The 16061-nt window shown below is 34.1% G+C and overlaps 1 protein-coding gene across 7 annotated transcripts in view; it reads left to right on the top strand.

Moving 5' to 3' along the window:
• WDPCP (WD repeat containing planar cell polarity effector) overlaps positions 1-16061 on the top strand; it is a 448174-nt gene that overhangs the window by 148876 nt on the left and 283237 nt on the right. For all 7 annotated transcript variants that reach the window (XM_072743082.1, XM_025992718.2, XM_072743081.1 and 4 more), the window contains 3 exons: positions 1823-1937; positions 4605-4738; positions 8273-8464. In XM_072743082.1, the coding sequence (XP_072599183.1) occupies positions 1823-1937; positions 4605-4738; positions 8273-8464 (441 nt within the window). The remainder of the gene's footprint in view (positions 1-1822; positions 1938-4604; positions 4739-8272; positions 8465-16061) is intronic.

Here is a 16061-nt window from a genome sequence, read left to right as displayed (position 1 = left end):
TGGACTGAATACTTGAGGGATGCTTGAAGGGATGCTGCAGAAGGAACTTCCATATTTGTGGAAGATTAGACTAAGTTTCTTTCTGACTATGAATAATCTGATCCTATAATGAGTTAAATTATGATTTTTTTTTCTTCGAACATTTCATTAGCACCTAGTGTATGCCTGGTATTGTTTTAAACATTGAAGAAACAAAGACCAAAGTGGCCTAGCCAGTATCCATAAAGAGCTGGTAGTCAGTGGATAATTAAGAAAAGAGATGCTCAAGATTATAGATGTAAAGTTTTAGTAGATAAAAATAAATAGAAAAGGAACAGATCTTAGACATGTTTTGAATAAATGGGTCAGGGAGAAAAAAGCTGTGACATAGGGGGGAACTAGGTATGAAAGATGACCCTAAAACTGCCTGCCTGAGAAGGGAGAATTTAGAAGTAAAGACCATGTGCTATGTTATGGGGGAATTCCTCAAAGGGAAATATCAGTGTTAGCCATCAAAGTGTATTGCAGGGCTGGATGTAATTCAGTAGGGATTAATTTGTGAATATTTTGAAATTCTTGGAACAAATGTTCTTATTAGTTTCCCAAATGAATAAAAATGATCATATCTTCATGCCGTCTGCCTCCTTTAGGGGCTTTGACATTAAATGGACAATCTATTAAGTCATATGGGACGCTTCAGTTTCTTTTCCTATTCATATGCCTGGAATCTGTTGTGCAGTGGGGAAGTAATAGTCTTTCTTTATATTAACCTGGTCCCTCTTGCTGCTCATCCTTCACACATGTCTAAATATGTCTTGACACAGAATCATCCTTTCTAGCTGGGACATGATGCCTAGGTAGGTGGGGAATTCCCCTGTTTTGTTTAAAATCATAGTTGTCTTTGAGTTTGGCTAGCATGTTGATAATTAGTTTACTGACAATTGGTTTTTTTCTTTTTATACCATATGCTATTGCATGATTCATCTGCCTTGAGTCTGTTGCCTTGAAGGTGAAACAATTTCTTCCAATGTTGATATTTCATAATCTCATAGATAACAAGCATACGCATATGCATAGTCCTTTCAGAAGTTTTAAACATTTGGAGATGAATGAATTATGTTGCCACAAATGGAAAGGAGCAGTATAACATCATAATGGTGATATCCAGTCATCTTTTTTTGGGTGGTTGGATGAACACTGGTATTGGTAAAGCCCAGCTATTTTACTATGTGTATCTCTTTTTGAGAAATTGTTTGTGGTATGTATTATTTATTTATGAATTTTATAGTTTGACATTTTACTTTAGTTGCCTAGATTTACATGTATTTTAATATTTTAAACGGACAAGATCTTTGTTTGTAGAAGTGGGGTTTAAGTTCCAAATAAATTGTAGCGTTCACTGTTCATAGTCTAATGTAGCATCTTTTTATATTTGGTGTATAGCAAACCTTCAGAAATCTCTTAATTTGACATAAATAGTAATCTTTCGAAATACTTTAATAGAACATAGTACATTTCTGAATGCAATGCAAAACAGTTACTTCTACATGGGTGCTTTCTAAATGTTTCGGTGATTAGACTACTAATAATCATGGACTAAATTCAGTTTCTGCACAAAGCTTTACTCAGTGCATTTATTGTGTTGCATCATTTAGTCACCTGTATCTTTTTACTCAGAATGGCAGTGATTGCTTCTGATGAAGAAAAACTCTATAATTTCATGGTGTAGATGCCTATGTATATATATCTTTATAATTTATATATTTGAAGAGAGATTTTTTTTTAAAGACTCTAATTCTCAGTATATCTCCTCTCCCCCTCTGACCCCTTTACCTGGTTTTAGCTCCTCTTTGGTTCAGGTGTGCTGGTGTCCTTAAGCCTCTCTGGGCCACAGCTGGAGAAAGTGGTGATTGACAGAAGCCTGGTGGGGAAGCTCATCTCTGACTCCATCAGTGATGGTAATTACCCCCATGTGCAAATCAATTGCCTACATAAACAGTGGGGCAGGAGAAATAGTATGTCAACAGGTACACTAATTATTACCACTGGGGACTTGCAAACACAAGTAATCGCTTATAATAGCATAGTTACAACCCCTGGGACCAATACAGGCTTTGACTAATATTTAATACCAAAATTTTGTCAAGCACTGGGCTCATATTCTGAGTATTTTCCACTTTTTCATTTAAAAAATGTGAACATATTTTCAAAACAGGGTGGGGTTTTCTGTGTGTGTTCTTTCAAAATTAATCCCCTAATGACATTTCAAATATTTTTCACTTTCAAATGAATTTTGAATGAATGACCCAAACATGTCAATACAGGCACCAATAAAAAAAAATCTGTAATTTGCTAGTAGGAAGATCCTTTGTTACCAAAATCTATGAATACTAACTTTTGAGAAAATTTAGGCAATATTTCTAAATATCAAAAACCAATGCCAAATATACTAGATAAAGCTGGATCCTTTTAAGTGTACCATAATCAGTATATAATTGCTACAAAGCACATAATCAAGGGGTACCTGGGTGGTATAGTTGGTAGGATGTCTAACTTTAGGTTTCGGCTTGGGTTGTGAGTTCAAGGTCAGACATCAAGCCCGGTGTCAAGCCCTGTGTTGAGCTCCATGCTCAGCACAGAGTCAGAGTTAGCTTGGATTTCTCTCTTCCTCTCCCTTTGTCCCTCTCCCACCCTCACCCTCCCGTGCACATGTGGGTATGCACTCTCTTCCCTTCCTCAAATAAATAACTCTTTAAAAAAACACATGAAAAAATATTTTAAACCAGTTATTAAAAAGGTAGGATACTGACATTTATTGAGCCCTAAAAGGCTCTAAGATCCATGTCAACCTACTTATTTAATCAAAAAAAGTGTTATATGGTATAGTTATTTCTATTTTATAAATAAAGAAATTAAGCTAGGACACTAAGGAACATGCCCACAAATGAGATACTAAGGAACAGCTTGAAAATAACACAACTGAGATTGTAACCCAGGTTCTAGCTGCAGAGCCCATTTTCTTTCTGCTATACTGTGCTGATTCCTGAGGTTTTTAAGGTCATATTCTTTTATTGAAGGTCAAAACGTTTAAGAAACAAGTGGCATTATCATTAGTGATTGAAAATTCTCTTTATCCTAACTGAATAATCAAAACAAAGTGTGATCTAGTGGACAGAGGTGAGAATACAGAAACCTTCCTTCTGCCATGTGCTCTCACTAGCTACCTCTGAATAAACTGGACACAATTTCATCATCCTCCAGAAAAGCACTTTGCAGGATGGCTATAATTAGCAACATTCATGACAATAATAAGCTGGGGTGGGATTGTAAGTATGCCATTTCTTCTTCCTTACAGGAACATGGTGTCAAGGAAGCTTCCTATGGAAGAGTTTCCGTTTTCATATGTGTAATAATTGACCCCTCTGTTCACACTGCAAATAAAATAGTGGCTGTGATGATTTTGTCATGTTGATGCTCCTCTCTAAGAATTAAAAGGAGATTTCCAACACTATTCATGTCTTTGAGATATCTCTTTTTACTTGTTTCTTTTATTTATACCCAAAATAATACACTCATGAGACCATGATAAGAATGTGATTTCTTGGCAGTTCTCCAGATTCTCCTGTAATTGTGTAGATATACTCTTGGTTGCTGCTTGCATAGCCAGGGGTATGGAAGTAAAGAAAAATATATGAAACATACAATAATTTCTTTATGGTAGGAGCAATATAAAACATTTCTCAAATTCCTATTATACTAAGTTTTTATCAATAATTTATAACATTAACAGCCCTTTATGTAACTCATGAATTTTAATTGTCTACCTACTTGTGTGCATTAGAAATAAAGCTGTACAAATATTTTTGCTAATCTTCATTACTAGATATTAACTTATGTGATGTGCATATTGAGCGTAATACCCTTTATTTCATTCAGCTTGTATTCATTGATGAAAGAAGGTTCATTGATGAGAAATTTAAAAATATAAAACATACAGGGATGCCTGGATGACTTGTCAGTTAAACATCTAACTTGCTTGGGTCATGATCTCAGAGTCTTGGGTTGGAGCCCTGTGTTGGGCTCCCCGCTTAGTGGGGAGTCTGCTTCTCTCTCTCCCCTCTCCCCACCCCCTGCTTGTGTGCATGTGCACTCACAAATGAATGAATGAATGAATGAAATTGGTGGAAAACATTGATCTGTGTTCCCTAAAAAATTAATTTATTCTCAGGTGGTTTATATCATGTAAACACAGGATTAAAGGCTAAGTACAAATAAAAGTAAATCTTTACATTCAGATATGAAATAATCATTAATTTATGCTTTTCTAGCTCTAGTTCCAAATGTATTTCACTTGGTTATTGTCCCCAAACATCAGTGTATCATAAAATGGTCTTAGGAAAAAAGGAAAAAGTATCAAATCCATGCATGACTAAATTTATGATTATTGTTTCTGATATCTTTAATATCCTTGTAAAATAATAATATTTTGGAGATTAGTTATTTCAATTGTTAATTATCTTATGAGAATAACTTTTCATAATATTTTGGTGAAAACATTTCTCAATTCATTATTATTTTATTCTAATTTAGTATTTTATAATATCAAATCTGTATTTGTTTTTTAGCTCTTCTCACAGACAGTTTCATCATCTTATCATTTTTGGCACAAAACAAACTATGTTTTATTCAGTTTACCAAGAAGATGGGTTCTCCTGATACAAACAAAAGACTGGAAAAACTCTCAGCCTTGGATTATAAGGTAGAGATTTCAATTTATAGAGTTGTATTATTAATTATTAAGGCATACTAGAGTATCACATTGATTGATATTATACTCATTATTCTTGAATATTTCTAGATTTCAGACAAACCAGAGTTAATTATATGATTATGGTTGTTTCAATGAAAATATTGGCTTTCCCACCTTTTCTTGTTTACTCTCATCATGAGAGTCTAATAATGGCATGTTTGGAGCAATTTATGTAGTATTTATGGAAATCAAAGATAGATAATAAAGACAAGTCACACATTTGAAAATGGTTTTCTTGCTAAGGGCAGTATATATACTATTCTCATTTTTCTCTAAGACCTCATATCACCTTTCTAGGCAAAGATAGCTTGGCTATCCTTCTGGCTTCCGTTTCACAAGAAAAGAAAGAAGAGAGAAGGTACTTCCAGAGGTTAATAAAAAAGTGTAATAAACAAGGAGTGGGAAGACCTCTCACCCCCCACATACACATACACCCAACTATAACTAGAGAAAAATGCAAAACAAAATCTCCTTCATATGTTAGTATCTCTCCCTTCACTAACTCCAGGTAATTTGTTTCCTTGTATCAGGGATTTTACATCTGTTAAGGCAGGATTTTTATTTTAAATGATGTGTTTCATAGAAGTTTTGCCACATTACATTTTAACTGCTTGGAAGGCGCACACTCTGCTAGGATGAGTATCTAATACATTTTCCAGGCTGTTTCAGTTCAAGGCCTCTTTTCAGCAATGACTTGTGTTTGCAAGATTGATCCAGCCTCTGTGACGTGGATTTGAGACAGTTCACTGTTCACTGGGAACAGAGCTGATATACAGCTTCCTTAAAAAAGATGCACACTTATGCCATACCCAGAGTATCTATCCATAATACGGGCAAAGATTTTTAGAAGTCAGCTTGTGGCTTGAAACTTTGTGTGTGTTTCTGAAAAAGTAGTATTCAGGCTAACCTTTTCCCCTTTGGGATTATTTCTTATTGTGATTGAGGTGGTAGTGGTATGGGGAGGATTTAAATTTATTTGGTAGAAACATCTAGTCTTGTAAAAAGATTTTCAACATGGGATAAAGTATATTAAATGAGTTTTTCATTCTGGTAATAAACTGTAATTTGGTTCTATTTGCCAACTTTGTGGAGCTTCCATTACATTTTGTATAATATTGATTTTCTTTAATTGAAGTCAGTGGTACTCATATATTATATTTTGATTAGTAAAAAAAACTGATCTTAGCATTCTTAATGGGATATTATTTTCGAGGTTGGCTAGCTGTAGATTTATTTGAAATGTTGCTTATTTACAAATACTGGTCTTTAAAATACACCAATATGTAAAAGGTAAATAAATTAATGAAATGCTCCCAATATGCATTAACTCAAACTTTTTATGTTTTCAATGCTATTATGTCAAATTTTATATGATGTTTTTTCAACTTAGGTATAATGGATAGCTTAATAGTCTTCTTAGCTGAAGGATAGTAGCTGCCCATTAATGAGATCAGAGGGAAACTGTCAGAATGTCATCTTTTCTTAGGAGAAGATGTGAAAAATAGACTTACTATATGGACTCTTCACTTTAAAAGAATTGTTTATTCTTTCTGCCTTTGGGTTTGAGAACAGGGGCACTCTACATCATTTCTATACATTGGAGAAGTGACCTACTTCCCTTTGGAAAAGCCCATGGATTTCTTTCTGGTTCAGTATTTAAAATATAGGTATTTAAAAACTTAGTAAAAACTGCCATTTGTCTTTTGGAAGGATAATTTAAGAAACTTGTTCACTTTACTTGCCCTGTTGACCATCATGATAGAATACTAATGCCATTAAAAACTCACAGGAAATAGGAAATTTCAGTTAACATGCATGTTTTGCACTATGAGGAATGAAACTGTCAGTCTCTTAACTCTATTTTCTCATCTAGAAATTCGTAAGTAACATGTTTACATGGCAATAGGACATCAAATAATGTATATTTATTTGTAAGGACTTAGCAATTCCATTATGGTACTTATCTCAAGAAGATAAGTAGTTAAAATAGTGATATTGGGAGCATAAATATGAGAATTTGCACTTCAAAGCCTAAAGTACATCTGTGTTGTCTGTCATTGCCCATTTGGATTTTAAAACAAAGAAATAGTGTAGAGTATTATAATTCTGCTTTTCTTTACAGCTGTACCATAATTTAATTCTTTCAGAATGAAATAATTTTGGCAAAGAAAATTGCAGGGTAAATATCAAAAACGATTGACCTTTAACAAGTTTTCCAGTCTACATTTTAAAAATCCAATTCAATTTATTTAACAGGGAAGGGACAGTGCAAGGAGTTAAATGTTTACCATGAGAGAACAACACTGGTAATTACTTTGATTTCAGTTCCTTTTGATGTGCATTCAGAGGATGAAGAGGTCAATAATATTATGGCCATGCAAATAGAAAAGGGTTCCTTTTGACCATATTAAAAAAAATAGCAGAGGATTATTAAAGCATTAACCTTGATTTTAATGGCCTTGGTTGAGTGGTGAGATCACAATTTGGATGAGCCTGATTATTTACTAAATACAATACATAAATGCAACGGGTTCTTAACACCCATTGCACTCTGGCATTATCGCATTACTGCCATCCTTTGTTGCCTTGCAGACAGGAATATGAAAGCAATCTGTCATGTAGTGAGACTGGCTCCAGAAGCATTTCTCTGATAAGAAGACCCCCTGCCCTTTGCTAGTGTCTGGTCCAGTAGGCTTAGCCATGCGCTTAATCCCCAGAAAGTGGTTCGATTATTGCTGACCAGCAATGGCAAGATAGTTTTTTTTTTTCTTCCAAGCTATCAACCTTCCATTAATTCCTTAAGCAGAAATACGGTGCAATCTATATTTCCTTGGCATGTGTCACCCAGATGGTGCCGTGCTTATGTTTTCAAATAACCATGTTCCAAAATAACATAGTTTGAATAATAAATTCTACAAATCCTTCCTAAGAAAGAGAAGCATAATTCTCAGAAGCTGCATAAACTTTTACGCATGATGCTATGGCTTATCCCTTTATGCAGAATATATGTGTATATGTCTCATATATTCTTTAAAGTGATATTTCCTCAAGTTGTTTTTCCTTTTATTGTTGTCAGTCATTGTTAAAGTGTTATGTCTTAAACAGTAGTGAGATACTCTTGGTCAGCAGTACTGAACTTGTCATTTAATATAGCTGGTCTTAAATCCTATGTGTAGGTCGATGCTGTCAAGCAGCCATGACTGTACATTTTGGTATTGATTGGGATTGCTACAGCCAATTCCTCCCTAACTCACATTTCTCCTTTTCCTTTCCTCTGCTAAAAATGGGGAGAATTTTGAACATATGTCTTTTTTATATATGTGTCAAAAGAATTTGGTAAATTCTGACACCTCCTTAAGCACATGTTTAACATGCATATTTACTTGCATTTATCTACATTTACAGATGCTTTAATTTTTGTAATACTGTGAGGATTTTGCATTAAAAAATGATTCTCATATGCTTTTTTTCCTTCATCATTAGATTTCCTATTACGAGATACCAGGCCCAGTAAACAGAACAACAGAGCGTCGTCTAGCTATCAATTGTGTTCAGGATATAGTTGTTTGCTGGTGGCCATTGGTCAGTGATGATGCTTGGCCTTGGGCCCCCATTTCTCCTGAGAAGGACAGAGCCAATCTGCTGCTCCTAGGTTATGCTCAAGGAAGACTGGAGGTAAATATAAAGCAAATATATACATTTTGTTGAAGAGCAAATAAAATAGGATTATTAGTTTTTCTATTCTGAAATAAGGATGAATACTTTGTTAAGCCTAGAATTTATTTTTCTAAATTCTCAAAGAAAGAAATTATGAATAAAGTGGGGGTTCTTAAAAGTATCATATCTATAGGGTAAACAGACAATTCCAGGGCTGGCCTGAATCTCACAATGATTAAGAACACAGCCTTCTGGGTTCAAATCCTAGCTATGCCACTACTTAGCTCTCTGTCCTTGAGCAAGGTATTAACCTCTGTGCACTGTGCTTTCATTATTTGAAAAATAGAGTTAATGAAGATAAGTATGTTAATATATGCATTTAGAGCAATACCTACATATAGTAAACTCTCAAATATGGACCACTGTTGTGATTCTTATTATCGTTATTAGTACTGTCATTATTGTTTGCCCATAATTTCCAGCCTGCCAAAGCTATGTTATCAATCACCTTCTTTATACTTCAGTCATTGAATCAGCAGTCAAGTGCCTATTTTGTGGAAGACTGTGGTGCCAAACCATGGCTGAGGCAAGAATTTATAAGGACGGCTGTAGAGCAATGGCCTTCTCAGTCTAGAATTGTGCCTCAAACAGGAACACTACTAGGGTTAATCTAGGAGGCAATGACAATAGTTCACTCCACCTATTACTGACAGTGGTTCCAACATCATTCATTATGTTGGTAATTTCACCTTGGACCAGTACTTTGATTATGGAATTCTGTTTTTATAATTTAAAACAAAAGCAACCTTCCTGTTTCTTCAAGTTTTTGCCTGAGTAAAATATAGATAGTCCCAGATTACACATGGTTTGACTTAGGATTTTTGACTTTGTCATGATGTGGAGGCAGTACATGTTCAGTAGAAGCCATACTTTAGAATTTTGATCTTTTTCAAAGATCAAAAGATCTTTTTCGTCTATGATAGGTGATAGGATACTTTCCCATGATGCTGGGCAGTGGAAGTCAGCCACAACTTCCAGTTAGCCAGGCAATCATGAAGATAAACAACCGATACCCTTATAACCATTCTGTACGCATACAATCATTCTGATTTTTGTTTTCAGTACACTATTTGATAAATTGTATGAGATATTCAGTAATTTATTATGAAATAGGCTTTGTGTTAAGTGATTTTGCCCAACTAGTATAGGCTAATTTAAATTTCTGAGCATGTTTAAGCTAGGTGAGGCTAAGCTGTGATATCCGGTAGGTTAGGTGTATTAAATGCATTTTCAACTTGTGACGGGTGTATTGGGATTTAAGGCAAGGAAGACAGTGGTATGTTTCTATGCTTCCTCTAAATCTATTATCTATTGGGCTTTAATTCTGAGATATAATGAACAAGTCCAGGTTTTGTCTATCTCTACTTGCCTCTTCTGGTGTTATAAACTTTCAGGCTGCCTTTTAAGACTGCAGAGTCATTTATAATTAATTAATTAACCTTTTTCTGGAACTTTTCCAATTTTGTTGTAGTAACTAAAACCACTTATAATGCTTTAAGTGTGGATTTGTGAGGCTAAGAAGTGCTTTGTTCCTATTCACTTGCTTTTCATGCTCACTGCTTTCTTGATCTTGGGTTCAGAAGCTAATTGAGTAAAAGACTTCATCAAAATGATTGTAATAAAGCTAATTAGAATTCTATTAAATATTCTGCCTTATAATAAAGGTAAAAATAATTTAGTTATACTTTACATAAATTACCTGTATTTGAAATGAGCGTATTACACGAAATTAGCAGTGTTCTAAAGGGTATATATATGGTCTACATACCTTATCTCCTGGTGTCATCTAGATCATGGACTTTGGAGTTGGACAAACCTAGTTTACCTGTTGGTTGGACCATATACATACTAACTGTGTAAACTTAGTCAAATTTACTCCCTCTAAGCTTCTGCCTGCTGTTAGCTAATTCTGTGTTCTTTGCCCTTAGGTAGATCATCCATCCTCTGACATTAGTTTTCTATTTTTAAGATGATGGATTTCAACCAGAGAGGTTACCTCCAGGTCTGTGACAGCTCTATAAGGTGCTCATCTGGATTCTGAAGCACAGATCTTATTTAGCCAGTGCTTGCTCAAATGCCTTTATTAGATATGAAACTAAACTTAGCCTCAGCACTGACAGCCCACCCTGACTGGCCCTGACCTACCCTTCCAGTGTCATTTCCTTATACAAACCGATGTTTGTAGCCAAGTGGTTAACTCACCGCTTCTTATTTTCCATGTCCTGCCTGTACACATTACTGGCATTTCTACCTGAAAGGCCCTTCCTTCTGTTTCCACATCATTCAACAACTATTGAGCGTGACCGTGGAGTAAACACTGTATTTCATTTCAGGGGATATGAATACAAAAATATCCCTTCCTGCAGGGATCCTGGTGTCCGCCAATGAGAGACAAATATGAAAACGTGTAAGTGCACTAAAGCATTAAATGATGCTGTGGATAGAGTGTGTGTAAGCTATCCTAGGAGCCAGTGGGGAATGATTGATTCTACTTAGGGAGATAGTAAGGAGGAAACATTAAAGAGGCTTTACAATTTACTCAAATATGAGATTGGCAAACAATTTTACTTGCTTTTACTGTCCTTTCTAAGTTTGTATGAAGGTTGTACTAGCCCTCTAGAGTGATTTGGCTAGCTTTTTCTGTATCTCCTCTTTGAACCCAAAAGATTTATCTGGTATTTGAGCATTTGGTAAAATCTATAAAACTGCCTGGGTGTGGTGTCTTAAAGGAAGGTAGATTTTTTAAAGAACAGATTCCATTTTTAAGGGCTGCTTTTTTCCCAGGAATTCTGGGGGATTTTTTTGAAGTCATTTTCTTTAATTTGTATTTCTGGAAAATTACCCATTTTGTGTAAGTGTTTTTGAATAGATTTCATAAAGTCATATATGATACTTGCACATGATTTTTAGTTATTCACCACTGATTGCATAGTTAATGCCACTCTTTTCAATCCTACTATATTAAGATACAGAAATTTCTTTTTTTTTTTTCTTAGATTTGGCCCTTTCAGTCATTCTATCAAAGTTAAACTGTTGAAAAAATTTGTGAAGATTACTTTTACAGAACCTCATGTGAACTTACATATGCAAAAGGTGAACGTCTTTGGAAGAAATCTCTAGGAAAATAATTGTTTCTTTTTTCACATGTGAAGACATAATTTTTAGCTATGAATTAGTTGTAATACGTTTTTTAGAATATCATGAACAAAAACCACTAGTCTATAAAAGTAATATTCAGGCATATTCTTTAAATTTTTTTCACTGGCCACCAACAGTCTTCTTGAACTAATCATCAGAAAAAAAGATACAATATACTCTTAAACTCTAAAATTCAAAGTAAAAAAGTAGCAACCTCATAGATAAGAAATTTAATCTTTGTATTTGTTAAACTATAGAATCTTAAAAAAGCGTTTCCCATCCAAATTAAATCAGAAAATATAATAAGATTTTAGTTGGAAAGTGACAAGATCTTAGAGTAGTGGTTCCTAGCCTTGGCAACACAACACATTACTGTCACTTGCAGAGGTTTTACAAATGGGCCCACTCAAACCAGGTACATCAGAATATCCAGAAGGAGAGGTGGGCACCGGTATTCTTTAACAGGTTCCCTAGGTGATTCTCATGTGCATTCAAGTTGAGAAACACTGCTTTATAGCAAACTGAAAAAAAAAATTAGAGCCATCATTTTTGCATAACAGACCATGGAAAGGATAAAGCCCACCTACTGAACCAAATGAGAGTTTTAACAATAGATTCTAAGTAGAAAATTGGCTTACCAAGCAGCTAAAAAAAAAAAGAAAACAAAGGAAACACAGAAATAAGCTCTCTGTGACTGAATTATCTGTCTTTCAGAGGAAGAACATATTTTAAATTTATTTTATGGGTGTTAGAAAACTCCTGGTCTAATTTCACACCGCAGAGCTATAAACAACAGCACATATCTTAATTAGAAGCATAAAGCAGAGAGTTATGTAGTCTAGGAAAAAATTTCTTTTGAAAAATATACAATAGTGTGTACAAAAAATTTTTTATCAGTAAATTCATTTAAAAACAGTTTTTAATGGTATATGTGTGGATTATTATATATAACATGGTAATTATTTTTATTTAAATTCCACATACTCTTTATGCTCTGCTTTTTGGAAAGTTATTACCATCATCATAGAACTATTTAATTCATTCGCTTTGTCAAAAATGTGATGACAACACACCTTTTTTCCTTACCTTTGTATTTGAGCAAGTATTTTAACTTTTCAGCTGCATGGATTAGATGAAGCTTTCTGAGTATAGTGGTAATTTCAAGAGATTCTTCAGAAGAGGTCACCTGAATTCGTTTATGAAATTAATCAAAAACAAATAAGCAGAGCTATTAAACCTTAAAACCTGTTGTCAGGCATAGGAAAATATAACCCCACAAAGATAACTTTTTTCATATAAAATTTAAAAACCATTTTTGCAGTGATTTAGAGGATCAGCGACTAATGGAAAAGTAAAGATATGACCAGCTTTTAATATAGCATAATTTGATTAAAGAAGCATTTAGAAGGTCTTATAAATGCATTCAACTGAAAAGCCAAAATATTTAAAAAACCTCGCTTCCAAAGAAATGTATGTACTATGTTAGCTTTCAACCAAATATCAAAGATTTTATACTCTAGGGATGATAGCTTTTTTAAAAAATCTCTTTATTATAAAACACTCATAAAGAAAACCACATGAAATAACTGTATAGTTTAATGAGCTATTACAAAGGAAATACCCCCAGAACCACACTCAGGTCAAGATGAGAAACTTTGCCAGACACCCAGAAATACTGTTTTGTACTGTCATGATTCCAACCCCTGCCTCGTCCCCAAAGGTAACGTCTATCATGACTTTCCATCACTTTCTTGTATACCCATATAGTTTTTATCATCCTAATGCATCTCCCCACAACGCAGTTTAAGGTTCTCCTTTTAAAACACTTTAATGTATCTTTTTTAACCTACGAGTTCTTCCATCCCTTTGTTTTCCTTAAAATTTATGTTTTGAAACTGCAGTTTCCTATAGCCTGGATTTTATTTGCATATTTGTAGTGTGGTTCAACATGTTTATCTTTTGAAAGTTCTACAAGGTAGTCAGTTTTGGCAAGACTATATGGGGCAGTGTGTTGTTGTTATCAGAAGTCATGTAATGTCAGGTTCTTTCTTGGTCATCTCTCTTTTAATAATGTTAGCAGCTATTAATGCTCAGTGCCTAGATCTGTTAATTCATTAGGGTTGCAAAACAGTGATATTCTAATTTTATTATTACTTTTTTCATTAATTAATTGAGATACTTTTATAAAAAGATACTTCCACTCATCTCCTATTTATTTTCCCAGTAGTTGAATTCATATTGTGTAATATTGTGTAATCAGGATAAATGTCAGTTTCTTTTCTTTTATTTGGTAATTTTCAAGATAATGAATTGATTCTTTATTCCCTGAAGGTAACCAACTAGTTTTTGTTTTTTAAGTAGCGTTATTAATTGATGGTTTTAAATATATTTGACTTGATGGGTTTTTAGAAATTATAGTTATTATCCTTTTGAAAGCTCAAACTTGTCTTATATTTGGGAACCTCTTCAAATTGTCTCCTCTCTTTGTCATGACCTCAGTACCTCAGTAGTCTTGAGTAGCCTCCCTGCTATTTGGAATGACAAAATGTTCCGTGCTTATCTTATACATTTTCTGCATCAGACCTGGAATTAGCCATTTCTTCAATAGCTCTGGTTTCTTTTAATGGAAAATGTCATTTTTAAACTCAAGTTTGGGAGCTAGGAATAATGTTTCATTGTTATTAGATTGGTCATTGTTTCTAGTTTTCTTTAGTAGAATGAGCTAGAGATTTTATACATATATATATTCAGAGTGAGTTTACATCGTTACTTCTGACTAGAATTCAGGATACAGGGTCGTTTACTTAACCTTGTCTATATTATATCTTTATCTCCCTTTTTTCCTACCAAAAGTCCTAGTTTACAGGGATATGGAGGACAAATTATAGTATCCCATAATTACTTGTTTACTTTTTCTCACAGTATACACCTAACAGTCTGAGAATAATCATACTAATACTACCACTACTAATATAAATTATGAACATTTAGAAAACTTTTTGCCTGTGTTTTTATCACTTCTTTCCTTCCATTTTAAAATAATTATGCTTTATTTACATTATTGGAGCATAAAGTCATTGCATACAATGTTCTCTCTCTTCTAATTCTCATCTAGTCATCCATGGGTTTTTGGTTTTGCTAATATTTAGTTGAACTGTTTCTTTCATGTGGAGATTTAGAGAGATTCAGAAACTATAGTGCCACCATCACCACTTTGCCAGAATCAGGGATGCTATATTCATGGTCATATTAAACTCTCTTAGTTTTTTTTTTCCTTCTTTTTAAGTAAGCTCTCTGCCCAACATGGAGCTTGAACTCGTGATCCTGAGATCAAGAGTTGCATGCTCTGCTGACTGAGCCAGCCAGGTGCCCCGATAAACGCTTAGTTTGAACCAACTCCTCTATAGCTAAACTTGAAACATGGCAATCTTGAACCTATCTCCAGCTCACTGTAATTGCTTTTCTGCTTTCTGTGCTTTCTTAATTTTAAAATATCTTCCAGAGAGGGCATCACTCATATTGACTGCTTATGTTTTTCCTTCCCTGTACTGTTCCTTTTTGGATGACTTTTGGATCAGTCCTACTTTTTTCAAGTTTAGCGTTTTTAAGAATAAAATGAAATATCCTCAGTGTTTTTTTTTTTTTTAAACAAATTTCAACCTTAAAGCTGACTGATTTAAACTTGACCGAAACAATTCACTTTAGGAATGAAACTACCAGCTTGTTTATCCTTGAAATTGGGAAATTCCAAGACCTTTGGGACCCTTCTTTATCTTTTCTGCCTTTCTTAGCTTGAATTTTTAAACTCTTACAATTTCTTTCTTTAAAAAACAAAAAATGAAAAGCAAACAACAAAAAATAAAACTTTGAGCCTGGTCATCCACCTCTTGTCTGGTGTCACAATCTCTCTTAATTGGCCACTTGGAACAATTGGCCTTTAGCTAACATACTGCCTGTGTTTCTGTGCTTTTCTTTGTATCTTCCAACAGGAAGATTTCCTTTGAATTAAAGTAGAGATCTTTTTCTAGAGATTTCCAGACTTTAAGTAGGTCACTACACATTATAAAAGTCTTAATTTTTTCATCCCTTAATTATCTATACTGTTCTTACCCATCTCATTGTTTGCCTCTTCATTATGCCTGTATTAATACTTTTTACCATGTTCTTTATCATAGCCATTCCCATTTAATTCTACTGATCACTTCCTGAAGCCTCTGGCATATATATTTGAAGAATTTTTAAAGAGTTATTAGATTTCAGAATTCACGTAATCTGGGGAATGCCTGAAGATAGGATTAAGACCAAGAACTCAAGGTTGCTAAGAGAGTAAATCTTAAAAGTACTTATCACAAGACAAAACTTTGTAACTATGTATGGTGATGTTAATGAGGCTTACTGTAATTATCATTTCCCAGTA

Source organism: Vulpes vulpes, chromosome 16, assembly GCF_048418805.1.
Source record: "Vulpes vulpes isolate BD-2025 chromosome 16, VulVul3, whole genome shotgun sequence".
NCBI classification, from domain to species: domain Eukaryota; kingdom Metazoa; phylum Chordata; class Mammalia; order Carnivora; family Canidae; genus Vulpes; species Vulpes vulpes.
The sequence above is the reverse complement of the archived record's forward strand: the minus strand, read 5'-3'. Positions and strand labels throughout refer to the sequence as shown.